This window comes from Bison bison, unplaced genomic scaffold, assembly GCF_000754665.1.
Source record: "Bison bison bison isolate TAMUID 2011002044 unplaced genomic scaffold, Bison_UMD1.0 scf7180017864144, whole genome shotgun sequence".
Taxonomy (NCBI): domain Eukaryota; kingdom Metazoa; phylum Chordata; class Mammalia; order Artiodactyla; family Bovidae; genus Bison; species Bison bison.
The window spans coordinates 2101298-2115718 of NW_011494716.1; the positions used below are offsets into that span (position 1 = coordinate 2101298).

The following is a 14421-nucleotide window of genomic DNA, read 5'->3' on the forward strand; positions in this document are numbered from 1 at the left end:
CAGGATCCAGGAGTTCATTCTCCCCCAGACAGAAGGCAGGCGCCGTGGGGGCAGGGAGTCAAGAGCTCAGTGCAGCAGGTCAAGCTCTCCACTAGATAGCTGAGGTGAAGTGTCAGGAGGACCACTGAGGCTGGGAGACAGCAAATGGGGACAGGGACACGAGGTAAGCCGGGCAGAGGGGCAGGAGCAGACGAGCTGTACAGCTTTATCCCTAGATCTCCAGACCGGCGTGGAGATGTGCAAGACGAAACAAAGCAGCCCAGAGCAGTGCTGCCCCAGAGAAGCTGCAGTCACGATGGACGTGTTCTGTATCCGCTCGGTCTAGGCACGTGTTACTATGGAGCACCTATCACGTGGCCAGTGTGACTTGAGTAACTGGATTTTGTGTTGAATGTAAATTAATTTAAATGTAAATAGTCACTAGCCTAGTGACCACAACAACAGAACAAGAGTAAAGCAGGAACACAGCTGTCCACCCAGCACTGAGCAAAGGCCTCCACCCCTGACTCCCTGCCTGAGTCTGGATTTTTAGGAGAGCCACAGGATAGTTCTGTTTTGCCCTGTGGTCCGTGCCCAGAGTCCCAGTTCTCCGCTCAGGACTCGAGCCCCAGAGAGAGGGTGAGTGTGCACCCCCCGAGCATGGCTCCCCCGTGCAGCTGGACACAAACCCAGCCTTGGCCTTCCCACACGTAATCAACACCCCTGTCGTCAAGCTCAGCCTTTTCCGTTAATCCTCACGGGACAGAGGATTATAGCTCAGAACAGCACTCATCTGGGGCTCTGCCTAGCTAGACTACTCACTCTGCTTCAGTGAGGAGCTCGCAGCCAAATGACAATCACTATAGCAACACACACGCTTGTGTGAGAAGAGTCCCTCCACGTAAGACTGGCAGTAGCCCCCAGGAGTGCACTACAACCACCACACTCTCACCGCACAAAGGCTACTGCTGAAAAATAATAAATGTGCAATGTTTGTCAAATGTATAGTGTTGCAGGCACTGTCTTATCTGCTTGGCTTGTGTTACTCATTTAATTCTTAAACCTAAGACGCACTGTTATCTTCAATGACCAGACAAGGAAACTGAGGTGAAGGGAGCTGGCCACGGTCGCACAGCTGTAGCAGGTCATGGAGACCCCAGGGCCTCCTCCTTACCTCTCCTTCATACTTCCCTTTACCCCCAAAGAAACTGTTTCTCTTCAGGGTGAGCACAGGAGGTGGTGAGATCCATGGTGTGAGATGCCAGACACTGTGCATTTGGAGAACAGATAAAACCCGACAGCCCAGATTTCTGTGGGTCCCCAGGAAATCAACTCAACCGGATCAATCCAGATCACATCTCCTGGAATCCTTCATGCCCCACACCCGGCAGTTTCTAAGCTCCCCTCACTCTGGCCGGAGGTCCCCACCGCTCAGCTGCTCTCATCTATCGTGTCTTAGGTCACTGAGCAGCCAGAAGGGCCTGCTCTAACACAGAGGTTGTACTGCGGCAGCCGACAGGCTGAATGTAGTCCAGAGTGATGCTCCTTCGTACTTAGAAGCGTTGTAAAAATTTGAATGAGCTTCTAATACTTAAAATAGGAACATTTCACTTAAAATCTGTATTTCCAGCTTCTCTTGAGAAAAACCAAAGGATCTGGCAAAAGTTGGCTGGGAGCCCGAGGGTGGGGCACAGCCTCGCCAGACGGCAGCTGCTGCCACCCTAACACCTTCGCCTCAGTCTCCTGCTTAAGCACCCTCTTCCCGTCCCTGCCTGGTCTCGCTGGTGTCTCAACCTGTGCGCCTCCATCTGACATCCAGCATTCATCACAGCCCCATCATCCCAGGTCTGTGCCGGCCATGTGGCTTTCAGTCTCCGATCCTGCTCTAACAATCTTCCCCTGGGTGCTGACAGATTACCTGCTCCACCTCAAATCTTCCTCCTTTGGCTCCCAAGACCCACACAGATCTTTCTGGAAAGGTGAGAGGTATGTTACTTCTGCCTCACTTCCCTTCGTTGGCTCCACCCACTTCTTCCAGCCTTGAGTTGTGGGCATGCTCTCTGCAAAGCCAACTTCTTCCCTCCCCTCTCCTCTCTCCTGGCTTTCCCTCAAGACAACCACAATCAGGGCTCTGGGATCTAATGTCCTCTCTAGATATTCGCTCCCCCACACCAACATTTCCATCCTACGTTCCTGGATGCCTCCCTGGTAGTCTAGACATCCCTCAATGTCATTACACACAGAACCGGTCCTCTCACCCCAAAAGCCAGCTCCTCTGCTCAGAAGAAAGGCAAGTTTCTCCAGGTACAGACTTGAAATCATCTCCTTTCCCCTTTTCTCATCATCCCCTAGATGTAACCAGTTACCAAATCTTACCAACTCCTCCTCTGAAGTGCTTCTCACATAGTTCCTTTCAGTATTTGCTAACGTCCCCCTCCCCTTGCCCAAGGAAATCCTACTATGAATGCACACCTGACGTTACCCTTCTCATCGGCTTTGAGCCTTCCTTCACTGCCAGCTGTGACCCGTAACACACAGCCTGGCGCACACCGCCACCTCCACGTCCAGCTCTAACACCTTCATGCCACCCTACTGACTCCGTGGCAGTACAACACTGCTTAAGCAGACCTGGAGGCTCTCCACGACCTAGTGACAAGCTGCCTTTACCCGTCTGTCCTCCTCCTCGTCCTGTACTAGGACTGAGACTATGCCCGCCAACATCAAGCCCATGTGGGCTGTGCCCTTCGTCCGTGGAAGCCCTTCCCTTCTTTCCTGCTCAGCCCTTGCACGCAGGCTCAGTGGCCCTTCTACTCCTGACCATGTGTCTGGTCGAATGCCTGAGTTGTGTTCCTATTTCACGCCTGTGCGTCCAGGCAGTACCCTTTCCCTGTCTGCAGAATTCTTTAGGGCAGCACAGAGCAGGGGGCCCTACGTCCGTTCAGGGAGCTGAAGCACACAGGAGAGCTCGACTCTGCCCTGTACGAAGGACAGTCACCAGTCCCAGAAGCTAGAGACAGAACCAACCTTCTCGTCCTTGGGGGGCCGACCCCGCTTCCGGGGACTCTGCTCCTGGGCTCTCTTCAGAGGGGACTTGGAGCCTCGCTCTGAGGAGCCTGAAGGCACCCTCTTCTTTCCTTCTCCCATGTTCTTCTTCACCTTCCCTTCAGACAGGCTAAGCTTGCGCTTCTCATCACCTGAGATTGGCCTACTTCTCTCCTCACTGGAATTACGCCGATTCTTGTCATCAGCAGAACTGTGGGATGATGTCTGTAAGTTTAATAATAATAGTGATAACCACCACAATGGCTGCTACCATCGCGACCCCTATTTACACGGGCCACTCCCGGTGGTGAGCACTTTCTATACATGCGTTATCCACATGAGAATCCTATGAAGTAGGCGCTGCTGTCATCTCTGCTTACATTTGGGCAAGTAGAGTAAAATAAAATTCAAGTCATTTGCCCACAGTCCCCAAACTGGATTTACATTTCAGGCAGTGGACAGATCCCAGAGGCATGCTCCTAACCTCCATAAAAGGGAGAAGGCCTGTGCTGTACTCAAAAGCTGAGGGACTTCTGCTGGGTCCAAACGACTTTCCTGAGGCCAACAATCTATTCCAGAAAGGTCAACCAGATGCATGGAGTTTCAATCTGACCAGCAAAATGCTGACGCCTTAGACCTGAAGTAGCTCTCTCCCCACTGGCATTTCATGAGAATAGAGTTTCAGGTTCGGGTGATATTTAATCTGTTAGTTACTATGCAAAAAATAACCAGTCCAGAGTCGGCACAAAGTGAGAATCATGGGGCCTCTCACCTGGTCCTTCCCTTTGGCTCTCCTGAGGAACTCCTCCACGGCGTCCACAGCTTGCTGGAATCGCTTCCCCTTGTTGATCTTTATCATTTCCTCCTTATGTGCATGATAGGGCTTGAGCTGTTCCACTTTGATCCAGGCACTGGCAGAAAACATACAGAGCACGGACATGATCCACACTGCTTGTGCCTCAAGTATCCAAGTCCTCATCCCAGCAGACTGCAAGTATCCACTCAGTTTAACTGGTCTTTGAAACAGGCCTGCCATGTTTTCAAAACATAGTACTGCCCACCCCCTAGACTCTTGAGCCTAAAAGTATGTTCTCTGGAAACAAGTCAAACCACCACCACCACCAAAATCAGCATCCTCCAAATAAAGTCACTGTTGCGGGTCATTTCCACTATCATTCACCAGCCTTCCATGCTGAAACACACACACACTGCAACTAGCTCAGGACAAAGGAGACCTGGAGATGCACCCCCACCCTCACTAACACAGCACACGTGGCTCCATGTGGATCCCAGGAAATCAGGGCTCTTGGCTCTATCAACCACAGCAGCATCACTGCCAGTCAAAAACCTCAGTCAGACCGATGACCTGTCAATCCCAAGACTCAGGAATGCTCCGAGAGCTAAAGAAAGGCAACAACTTCAAAAACCTGCTGCTCCTGCAGACGTCTGCAGTCTCGGAGCTTGTGTTTGTTCATGAATGATTGTACCCACGGCTACTGAACCACACAAAACAGGTGACACACAGTTCAGAACAAGAGCAGCAGTCACAAAAGGAGGCTTTCAGAAATACAACTCTGCCTGTGATTAAAGGGAGAGGAACATAATCTTCAGATTTTGATTCCCACCACCAATGCATAACATGTGAGAATGAAAAGAGCCATCAACCCTGGAATAACTGGCCTGCCACACTAACCTGCATGAATCTGCCCCCATTGGCTTTTGTGGTTTCCTTGAATGACGGTCAGTTTCCAAAACACCGTACAATGGAGAGAATTATAGGCTTGGCAAGGTTAAGAGTTTATTTACATATTTTACCCTGTAAAACTCAAGAGGTTTCATAGCATAACCTTCAGAAAAAGTGGGTCAGGTCAAGGATATAGAAATGGGGCTATTACATGAACTTAGGCTTCTTTTCTTTAGAGAAAGCTAGAGAACACTCACTAATAATAGTCAAGTGCTAGCCTCTGCACATAAAAACAGTGCTACCACCCAGCAGCAGCCACCTGCGCGTCAAGTGTTGTGCTAGTGGTCGTAATAATGGGTCTGTATAAACACAACCTCTGGAACCATCAGTCTGCAAACCAAGACTAGGCATATTATCTGTGGGTAAACAAGACAAGTGAGAACAAAACAGTGAATGGGGACCTGGACGTTGGTCTCACTGCAGATTTCCAAAAAGATGAGGTAAGCAGGTACCTTCCAAGTGACCATCTCATCCTGAAGTCTGAAACTGGACACAATAGACCCATGGGTCCAATCTATAAGGAGGAAAAATGGAATTAAATTGACCCCATATTATTCAGCAAGTGTGTTTACACCGTTAAGGCCAGCCACCAGCACAATCAGATGAAAAGCAAGTCAAACTTTCAGATTAACTGGGAGCTCTGAGGTGACAAATACTCAGTATCAGTGATCTTAGAGACCTACAGTCCTCAAAGAGACCTCCTCCCTCTCCCAGCTTCAGGTCAGATGCTGAGACCTGCACGCATTCCTAGCATAAGACAGGGTGGTTTTAATCAAGCCTCCCTGAGAAAGGACTGTAAGAATCCTAAGAGGGATTCCTAAATCCCTCTTCTCCAATCTCGTCACACTAATGCAGGACTCAGAGTAAGTGGAAAGGTGAGGATATTTGTGGAGGAAGCCCCAATGAACCCAGGCCTATCTTCTGTGGAAGCATTTTAAATGGATTACTGAGTTCTGCCAAGAGAACAGTAACAGTCAAAGTTCATTCATCCTAAATAAAGACTAGCATTTGAGATACTAAAATGACATTTTCCTCTCTTATGATCATATTTGAAAAGTGAAAATAAGTTTGCTGCAAGAAGCAACAGTGTAAGTATGACTTCAAGAGAAATGTTAATCTAAGAAATCACCTCCTGCTGGAGAAACATCCTGTCATCTCGGAAAAACAGTAAATAAAACACGAGCCCAGCAGAGCCCTAGTAGGATTATCTCCTGAAAGCACGATGAACTGAAATTCACTTTGGCCATTTCACTAATTTTTTCTCCAAAGGCTATATTGCAAAACTCTATCTCCTTAAAAAGGGTGTGCTTTTCAGCTGGAGCTTCAGTAAGGCCCTACTGAGGCCAGCCAGGCAGGGATTGGCATGCAACTGGTGCTCAATAATTCCTCAGTAAATGAAATCTTCCAGGCACATCAGGGAGGCTGGACTGCTGGCCTCTGGGCTATACAGGCTTTTTGTGGTTGTTGCTGTTGTTTATGTGTTTTTAAAGCAAGCATTCTGTTTCTTTGCTTCATTTAAGCTGTAAGTTTTGATTTCCCTCAGTATGCTCCTAATGCCTAGATGGAGCTGCACTTTTTCCAACCAATTTGCTGCAGGCTGAGAAGTCAAAAAAAAAAAAAAATCACGCTTAGTCAAGTTGTGTTTAATGAACTGGCTTTGCTTCTGTATTCAAGGAAGTTAATTACGCATTGTTTGTAGAAGTAAATGCCCGAAAACAAGCTAACTGGCAATCAGTGAGGTCACTATAAAGAATGAAATGGAAGGTCCTTTAAGATACTCGGCTAAGTGGAAAATGGCAAGATACAGAGCAGTGTATTAGTATGCGAGCACTTGCACTAAGACAAGGAAAAAGGGACATGCAACTTCCTGATGAGGCGCCCAGTGTCTCGAGGCCCTCTCATAAGAAACTAGCATAACTAGATGCCTGTGGGCCAGAGACTTGAGGGGAAGAGGAGGAATGGAACTGTCTCAACAGTTTAAAGCTTGATTTGGGGAGAAACCGTAAGTATCTATTAATCGTAAAAAAACAACAAATCATGGACTTCCCTGGTAGTCCGGTGGCTAAGACTCTGCACACTTAGTGCAGGGGGCCTGGGTTTGATTCCTGGTGGGGGAACTAAGATCCCACAACAAAGATCTGACACAGCCAAATGAAAAAATAAATATGAAAAATCTGCATAAATGAAATAAAATATCCCTCAACAGATCAACAACAAGGGCCCATGCTGTAGCACATGAGCTATTTCTACTGAGAAGGGGGCTCTCCCCATGACTTCCTTGTGTAGGTCTGCTCAGGTGGGTGACTACTGCCTGGCTGCCGGTGTAACTGTACCTGTAACACAGCCAAGAGCAAACTCACCCTGGTAATCCGATACACCTCCTACAAAAACAGAAAACTTCCCCTAAGCCACCCTCTGATTATACACTCAAAATGAATGTAAAAATCTCACATTTTCAGGCTTCTCTGGTGGCTCAGTGGTAAAGAATCCTCCTGCCAATGCAGGAGACATGGGTTCAATCCCTGGCCACATGCTGTGGAGCAACTAAGCCCGTGGGTCACAACTACTTTAGTCCTGGCAACGAGAAGCCACCACAGTGAGAAGCCCTCGCACCACAACCAGAGAAAAGCCTGCACAGCAACAAAGACCCAAAAGCCAAAAATAAACATTAAAAAAAAACCCTCACATTTTCAAACACTTTCATAATTCTGACCCACCTTCCTCTTAATTAAAACTAGACTGTACAGATACCATAGGGAAGAAGCCAGTCTATGAATGATCTCAAACACCCACATGTATGTCTCAGACTCCCGGAAACAGTGACCTGAGGGGGGAGAGAGCATACAGGCAGAGGCCACAGGTGAGAACAAGTACACGGTCAGACAGGTATGTTTGCCCTCCATCTGGATTTGGTGAGAAGTACTTAGTAAATAATTCTCGGCCCCCCTCCCACCAGCTTAAACCAGTCACAGAGGCTGAGGATTACTGAGTTGTTACAAGTCCAAGTCTAAACTATTCAGAAACCAAGACACCTCCCCTCAAATGCAAATCAAAAGACCAAAAAGGTCACAAAACAGGTAACAATTCCAGTTAATTACAAGCAATGACTATCATACAGATGTCAACAAAGACTTGCCTATAAGATAAAGAAAACTTTTGTTTCCAAAACTGGACAACATTCCCCAGTGCTGGATAAGGCTCTCAAGCTGCACCACCGACATGGCCAGCCACTGCTTTCCATGCCCGTCTCCACGAGGGGCCTGCCCCCTGCCCCCGGGCGCTCTGCTGGAGCCATGGAGGGCGTCTCACCTGAAGGGCCGGAGCCGCTGCCAGCGCTCTCGAGGATCGCGGCTGTCCAGCTCTGGCAGAAGGACACTGCTGGCTCAGTTCAAACACTGGGGCAGCGGCTCTTACTCCCTGCCTGGCTCAATCCTTCAACCATTATATGGTGTTGGAGGCAGGGAAAGTGGGTCAGTCAGGCGACAAGTGAAAGGGGGATGCTCAGATGGGTCCAACCTGCCGTGCCCCTAATTACGAGGCACAGATTTTTCTACAAGTTACTGATACTTCAGCACTCACTTAGACACCTCACAACCGGCCTCCCACCTTATATCTCGCTTGATGTAAAAAGAACTTCAGGCTGGGACCTCGGACATATTATCACTTAAGTCCTTAAGTTTCCTGCCTCTCAGTTTCTATATCTGTTGAAAAATAAGAACCGGAACAACTACCTTGTTTCCTGAAAGGGCTGTTGTGAGGAGCAGATGTGAAGGCTGCTATACAAAGAGCTGTTACGGACTTACACAGTTTGCCCACAGTATTCTTTGAACTGGTTTGTTTTCCGTGGGTTTTGCACACCTGCAAGCTGAATGAACTCCCTCCATTCTGCCATCCATGGCCACTGAAGAAACTTTGAAACCCTGAGCTCAGTTTCTGCTCTGACGGGCAACCACCTGTTCAAGGTGGGCCCTCATGCACCAGAGATTTAATCCTGGGCTGTGGTCACATGGTGGAGTTATCCTCCCCTCTGCATTTTCATGAAACAGAAAAGGGCTGTGGGCAGTTCCCATGTAGCGACCCAGGCTCAGAGAGTGCAATCGGGCCATCTTGTTAAGTCCTTCCTGTCACAGGGGAGGCTGGCTGGGAAGGTCTAATCCTCTCTTCCTTTTTGTGAGGGGGGAGCAAAGTCAGGAACAAACTCTGTTGGCATCCTGGTGACATCACTCTCAGGTCCTCTCTTCTTGGTTCTCTCTTTCAGTGGGAGAGAAACACAATTTTCTAGGTTTTGGAAGGAAGAATAGAAAAAAAATCAGGTTTCTAAAAGATAGGAACATGTCCACCGAGGTCAGGACACGGTGCCCAACAGAGCCTCCAGGATGTGCAGGAGCAGGCCTTAAGGGGAGGTAGAGTCTGGCTTCTGCCATAGCCACTCACAGCTCTGTCCGTCACAAAGCAGTTCTCACCCCTGAAGTCCACTTGCACTTCCTGTCTGAACTGTATCTCACACAGCCCTCCTTACACACAGTCCTAGACACAGCCCTCCTAAACAGTCACACAATGTTTATTCTACTCACGGTGCCCTTTGTCAAAACACCTGAGGATTTATGGTCAAGTCAGTGTTTCTCTCCTTAAGGTCAATTATTTCATCAATTCTGCTCAGGTTCTTTCCTCAGTTTTTGCTTTTTCACATTAAAGAGTTCTCTCTCTCACCCAACTTAGTCCCCTTTCCCGATGTTAACTCCATCAGATTCCATCAGGAGCACAGACTAGACAGCACACAGTACCCCTGGCTGGGAACAATGTAGTTTTTCCATAAAGGTGAAACAGTGTAAAAATAAGAAACAAAGAGTAACAAAAACAAAACATCAGCCAAACAAAAAAGGGGGCACAACGTATCATTTTGTGTTCAAAGCCTTTAAGGTCCCAGACCACCCTTCCCAAACAGACCCTCCACATCCTACCCTACCATGGTCAGGGTCCTGTTCTTTCTCTCTCATATTTTCTTTACTTAAAGCCACCTGCTTCTCATCAACTTTTTTGTAACAGATCTAACCCTAACCCAATGTTTGTTGAACACCTGCTCTATGCCAACCAATACAATGAGTAAGTGATGCTACTTTCTCATAACTGTCGGGTAGATTGTTGTCCCCACATGTGGACAAGGACCCAGAGGCTTAAAAGTCAAACAGCCCAAATCACAGAGCAGGTGAAACTGGTATCTGAATATACATCAGGCCGGTAACAATCCAGAGCTCTGTCACCAAAGTAATCTGCTACTAAGAAACAATCTGGAGATTTCGCCTTCAGAAGATACAAAGATTCTAAACTCTGCCTCAATGCTGACCACTAGTTAACTCTTCTCTGGTTAGAGAAGTGCTGGAGATCCTTCCTTTGTTTCCTTTCACTAAGGCAACTGCTTAGCCACAAAAAGTCAACATATTAGTCCCCTCTTAACTTAATGGCTTTTTATGAAGAACAGTATCAAGGAAGTTTAGAAGGCTAAAGATACTGTATCTAGCCACTGCTGTGTATGGTGTATCCGCCTGCTTATGAGTCTCCTCAAAGAACTTCTTAACATCATCACCATCACTAACACGCTATTTTCGTGTCCAGAAAGCACATCCTTTTCACTGGCTTCACTGGTCTGCCTGGCTGAGTGCTTGAGTGCTGAGATACACTCAGCTCCCATTTTCTGTGTCCTATTTATACACAGGGACAGTTTATTTTTCTAGACTTTCAGCATGTTAAAAATTATCATAAAAACACAACGGCTTTCAGGTCCCCTGTAAGCTGTTTAACTCTCCACTTTCTATGAGTTTCCATTTGTGTTCCAGACTGGTGACTTCTTCATTTAGCTAATCAAGGTAGGCCAACAATATTGCCCTGCTCTCCTCAAGCACAGGTTCTTTACCTCTGGGAGGAAGTCTTTCTCTGTTCACACATTCAACTTATCTCCCCTGGTTTATGGTATCCTCACTGCCTGGAACACCCCTACTGTTCCTTTCCAAATTCTACCCATCCTCCAGAGTTTGATCCAAATCATGTCTCTTCAAGAAGACTCCTTTGACCCCTGTCCAAATTTCTCCCTGCTGTTCTCGATTTCTCCTTGTTCTAGAATCCTTTATTAATTCCACTCCTTCTACACTTCGTCCCATCTGAAGTGTTTATGTCTTGTTACCTCAGTTCCCAGAAGACAGGGACCATGGCGTTTGTTTTCCCAGAAGTTCTCTTTGGTGTCTGGCTGCGCATTCAGTACTTGTTTTATGCATCCAGATGATCTTTCTCATGACGTGCACGGCACTAGCAGAACATTCCCTCTTCCAGACTGTCTCTGGCTCTCACAGCTCTGGGCCAGTGACTCCCTTGAAATATTGCCACCAAAAGGCTGCTAAGTTGGTTTGAGACAAGCACTGGGGCTGGGTATGTCGGTACATGTGTGTATGGTGAATGCAGACATGCCATGCAAACTCTAAACCAGGATGAGCACTCTGACACAAAAACTTGCTAGTGAAGAATACCATTTATAAGAGATTTTCCTATGGAATATCATATATCACTTTCTACAAGCATATATTTTTCTTCAAACCCAAAGCTACATTTTCCTTTAAGAACCACATATACAAACACAATTACTTAGAGAAATTAAACCATCTAGCTAGAACCAGGCAATCAACTTGATGGAGTGATGAAAAAGCTAAACAAGTCACTGGAAACACGAAAACACATTCCTCCCTTTGCTGCAATTTATTATATGGCCTATCAAAGAATCTCAAATTAACAGTCCTGATTTCAACTCTAGAACACATCTGGTTAAAAAGCTTTACTGTTACAATGCTACATCAAATCATCTAGTTTTACAAGAACAAGGCTAAACAACTACTTTTATTAAGACAAAAGAAATTTTAGCTTTCACTGTATAACTCATGCCCGAACCACAATGATAAACAGCCATTAAAAGAGAACCAAACAAAAACAAAAGGATCTGCCTGGAGGGGAGAGGCGTTGAGTAAAGAGATGGGAGAACCTATCTCAAAGAGGTGATCACATCTAGAAGGCATCGTCCTATTTTTCAACTGACGTGTGGGAGATAAGAATAACACTTTTTATTTAGGCAGAAACCAGAAGGATATGCCATTTTCATAGACCATGATAAGACTGAATTAGGAGTCCGAATTAGAATATTCACAAAGCAGCTTCAACCCAGGGAAACTCCCAAACATAGGGAAAGTGAAACTCTTCGTGAGTACTACTCACTGATCTTCTGTTCCAAAAAACTTTACAAAGAAGCATTTCTTCCCACGTGGTTTCTTTAAGTCCTTGGGTGGGTTAACAATCTAGAGGATGAAAGAGGAAAACAAAAAGTTTTCTTCCACAGTGATAAGTTGGTAAGAAAAAACATGAAATAAAAGAAATATGTCTTAAAAAACAAAACCAAACACAGGGCCTAGTTTATGTCCAAACCTGGTGCTTTTCTACTGAGATACGTGGAAATGTGCAAATATTCCAGGAGTTCCCAACATCTACTATTTTCTATAGTGTTCAGTAGATACAATATCTCTTTAACTAAAATGATCCTGTTTTAAAAGTATTACTCCCTGCAACATGACCCTGTCATCACTGAAGAAATATACGAGACACTCCTGAAAATTCTTTTGTACAAAGAGTTGAGACAGGTGACAACAACAGTGATGAATAAATCAGGCACTGCAAATGCCATATTGCAAAGACAAAGTCTAAAGACATTTCCTGGGCTCCAATCAGGAATATAAAAACAGAACATTTGGAAAGCTATGAAGGATCGCCTCATGCAAAATGTGGAGTGCCAACTTCTGCAGAGATGCACTGGAGCAGCACATATGGTAAAATGGAAGAAGATTTAAACTTAGTTGGGACAAAAATACTTTGACTTTTCACTAACCTACATTTAGATTTTTTTTCTTCCCGGAAAGTTTATTTTCTTCTCCTTTTGTTCGATTTATGCAAAGCTAAATTCAAGTCATAATGGATTTTCAGGATTCAAAGACTTTATCAAAAACCACTTCTGAGTCAAGAAATAATAATTCACTGCAGATTAAAAGATCTGGTTTATGTATACTGCCTTTTCTAAATAAACTGATACTAAAGAAAAAAAAAGAAAAACAAAAACCCGTGTGTTATTTAAATAAGCCCAGTTTAACTCAATGCTAGAGTCTGTGGGGAATTCCATCTTACATGCTCCCCCTTCTCAAAGTCAACTTAAGACGTTCTTCATTCAGTAGCAAGACACTCACCTTTCCCGGCCAAGGAGGATACCGGCCGAGTTTCCCCCTAGAGAAAACACAGAGAGTCAGCATTTGCCCTGGAAAAGCAACTCCAGCTCCTTCAACACACTCAACATGCAATTTATTTTTCCTAAACCTCCACCTTCACCCTCCACTGCCAGACTAAAAGCTGGCAACAAGGAATTCTTAAACGTGGCTTCCACAGCTGGGCCCAAGATGCCCAAATTCCTCAGAAACGCAATGCAAAAAAAAAAAACAAAAAAAAAACGAAGACTTCGGTGCGCCAGGTATGTGCATCCTTCTGAAACCACCGAGAGCCATTTGTCTAGAGCCTGCCCGTGACGTGACGGGCGTGGGGGGCAGCTCGCTCTGTAAACACAAGACTTCCCCTTCACAAAGTCTGGTTTAATTCACCAGCCTGGCTTTGACAAAACGCTAAGAGAAGCCCTTCCTCCGGGTCGAAGAGACGAGCTGCGCAGCTCGAGGGAGGCGGCTCCCGTCTCGGTCCCGGCGGTTGTCCGGGACACAGAAGCTGACAACGAGAGGCACCGGTCACTGCCAAGCCTTCGGTTGTAATGCAGAAGTGTTCCCTTCATTTCTTCAAAGCGCAGCGCCGGCAGTCAGCTTTCGACACCCCCGGGCCGAGCCGCCCGCACAGGTGGGTTCCGTCGCGCAACGCGGGTGTCGAAGCGCTTTACCCAGAAGAGACGGCCCCGCGGGCTCCCAGGCTCTCCTGCTCTTCCTGGGAGCCCCCCAGCCCAGACCCCGGGGCGAGGAATCGGACGTCCGTGGAAGCCGCGCGGCGCCGGGCACTCTCCTCACAGTGGGCCGCCACGCGTCGGGGTCCGGAGCACTGCTCTCCCCAGGCGGCCTCGGTGCTCGGAGCTGGGCCCACCGCGGCCACCCTCGGCCTCAGTCCCCCGGGGCCAGGCTGCCCCTTCCGCCCGGCTTCACTCCCAGCGCCGGCACCTCATCTCGACCTTTCTCCATGACCTGGAGCGCGTAGAAAGGCCGCCTCGGGGCAGGCCACACACCCCACGCCCGGGGAAGCAGCTCCCCAGCGCACCGCTGTTGGCCCCGGCCGCCCGGACTCACCACACCAAATCGCCGAGCCGCAGACTCACAGCCGCCATCTTACCACCCAACCACCGCCGACGCACGGGCGGTTGGGAACATCAGGTCGCTCCGGCGCCGCCCATTGGAGTGAGGCGGACCACGTGATAGGGGCCGGCCGTCCCCCCCGGCCACGCCGCTGCTCTGACGTCACCGCGCCCGTCGGGGCTTATTGGCCGGCCGAGCGGCACGTGACCTGGGCGCCGCGGTCTCCGCGCGCCGGATCTCCGAGACTCCCGGCTCCTTTCCCCCTCCCTCCGGCTCGTGACAACGAAGCGCCGC

General features: G+C 47.8%; 1 protein-coding gene across 3 annotated transcripts in view; it reads right to left on the reverse strand.

Moving 5' to 3' along the window:
* Positions 1 to 14226, reverse strand: part of GLYR1 (glyoxylate reductase 1 homolog (Arabidopsis)) — a 31979-nt gene extending 17753 nt beyond the window's left edge. For all 3 annotated transcript variants that reach the window (XM_010840429.1, XM_010840428.1, XM_010840427.1), the window contains exons 1-5: positions 14122 to 14226; positions 13036 to 13072; positions 12020 to 12099; positions 3794 to 3932; positions 3004 to 3246 (exon numbers count right to left, since the gene is read on the reverse strand). In XM_010840429.1, coding sequence (XP_010838731.1) covers positions 3004 to 3246; positions 3794 to 3932; positions 12020 to 12099; positions 13036 to 13072; positions 14122 to 14159 — 537 coding nt within the window. In that variant the 5' untranslated portion in view covers positions 14160 to 14226. The remainder of the gene's footprint in view (positions 1 to 3003; positions 3247 to 3793; positions 3933 to 12019; positions 12100 to 13035; positions 13073 to 14121) is intronic.
* Positions 14227 to 14421: the final 195 nt, after the last annotated feature.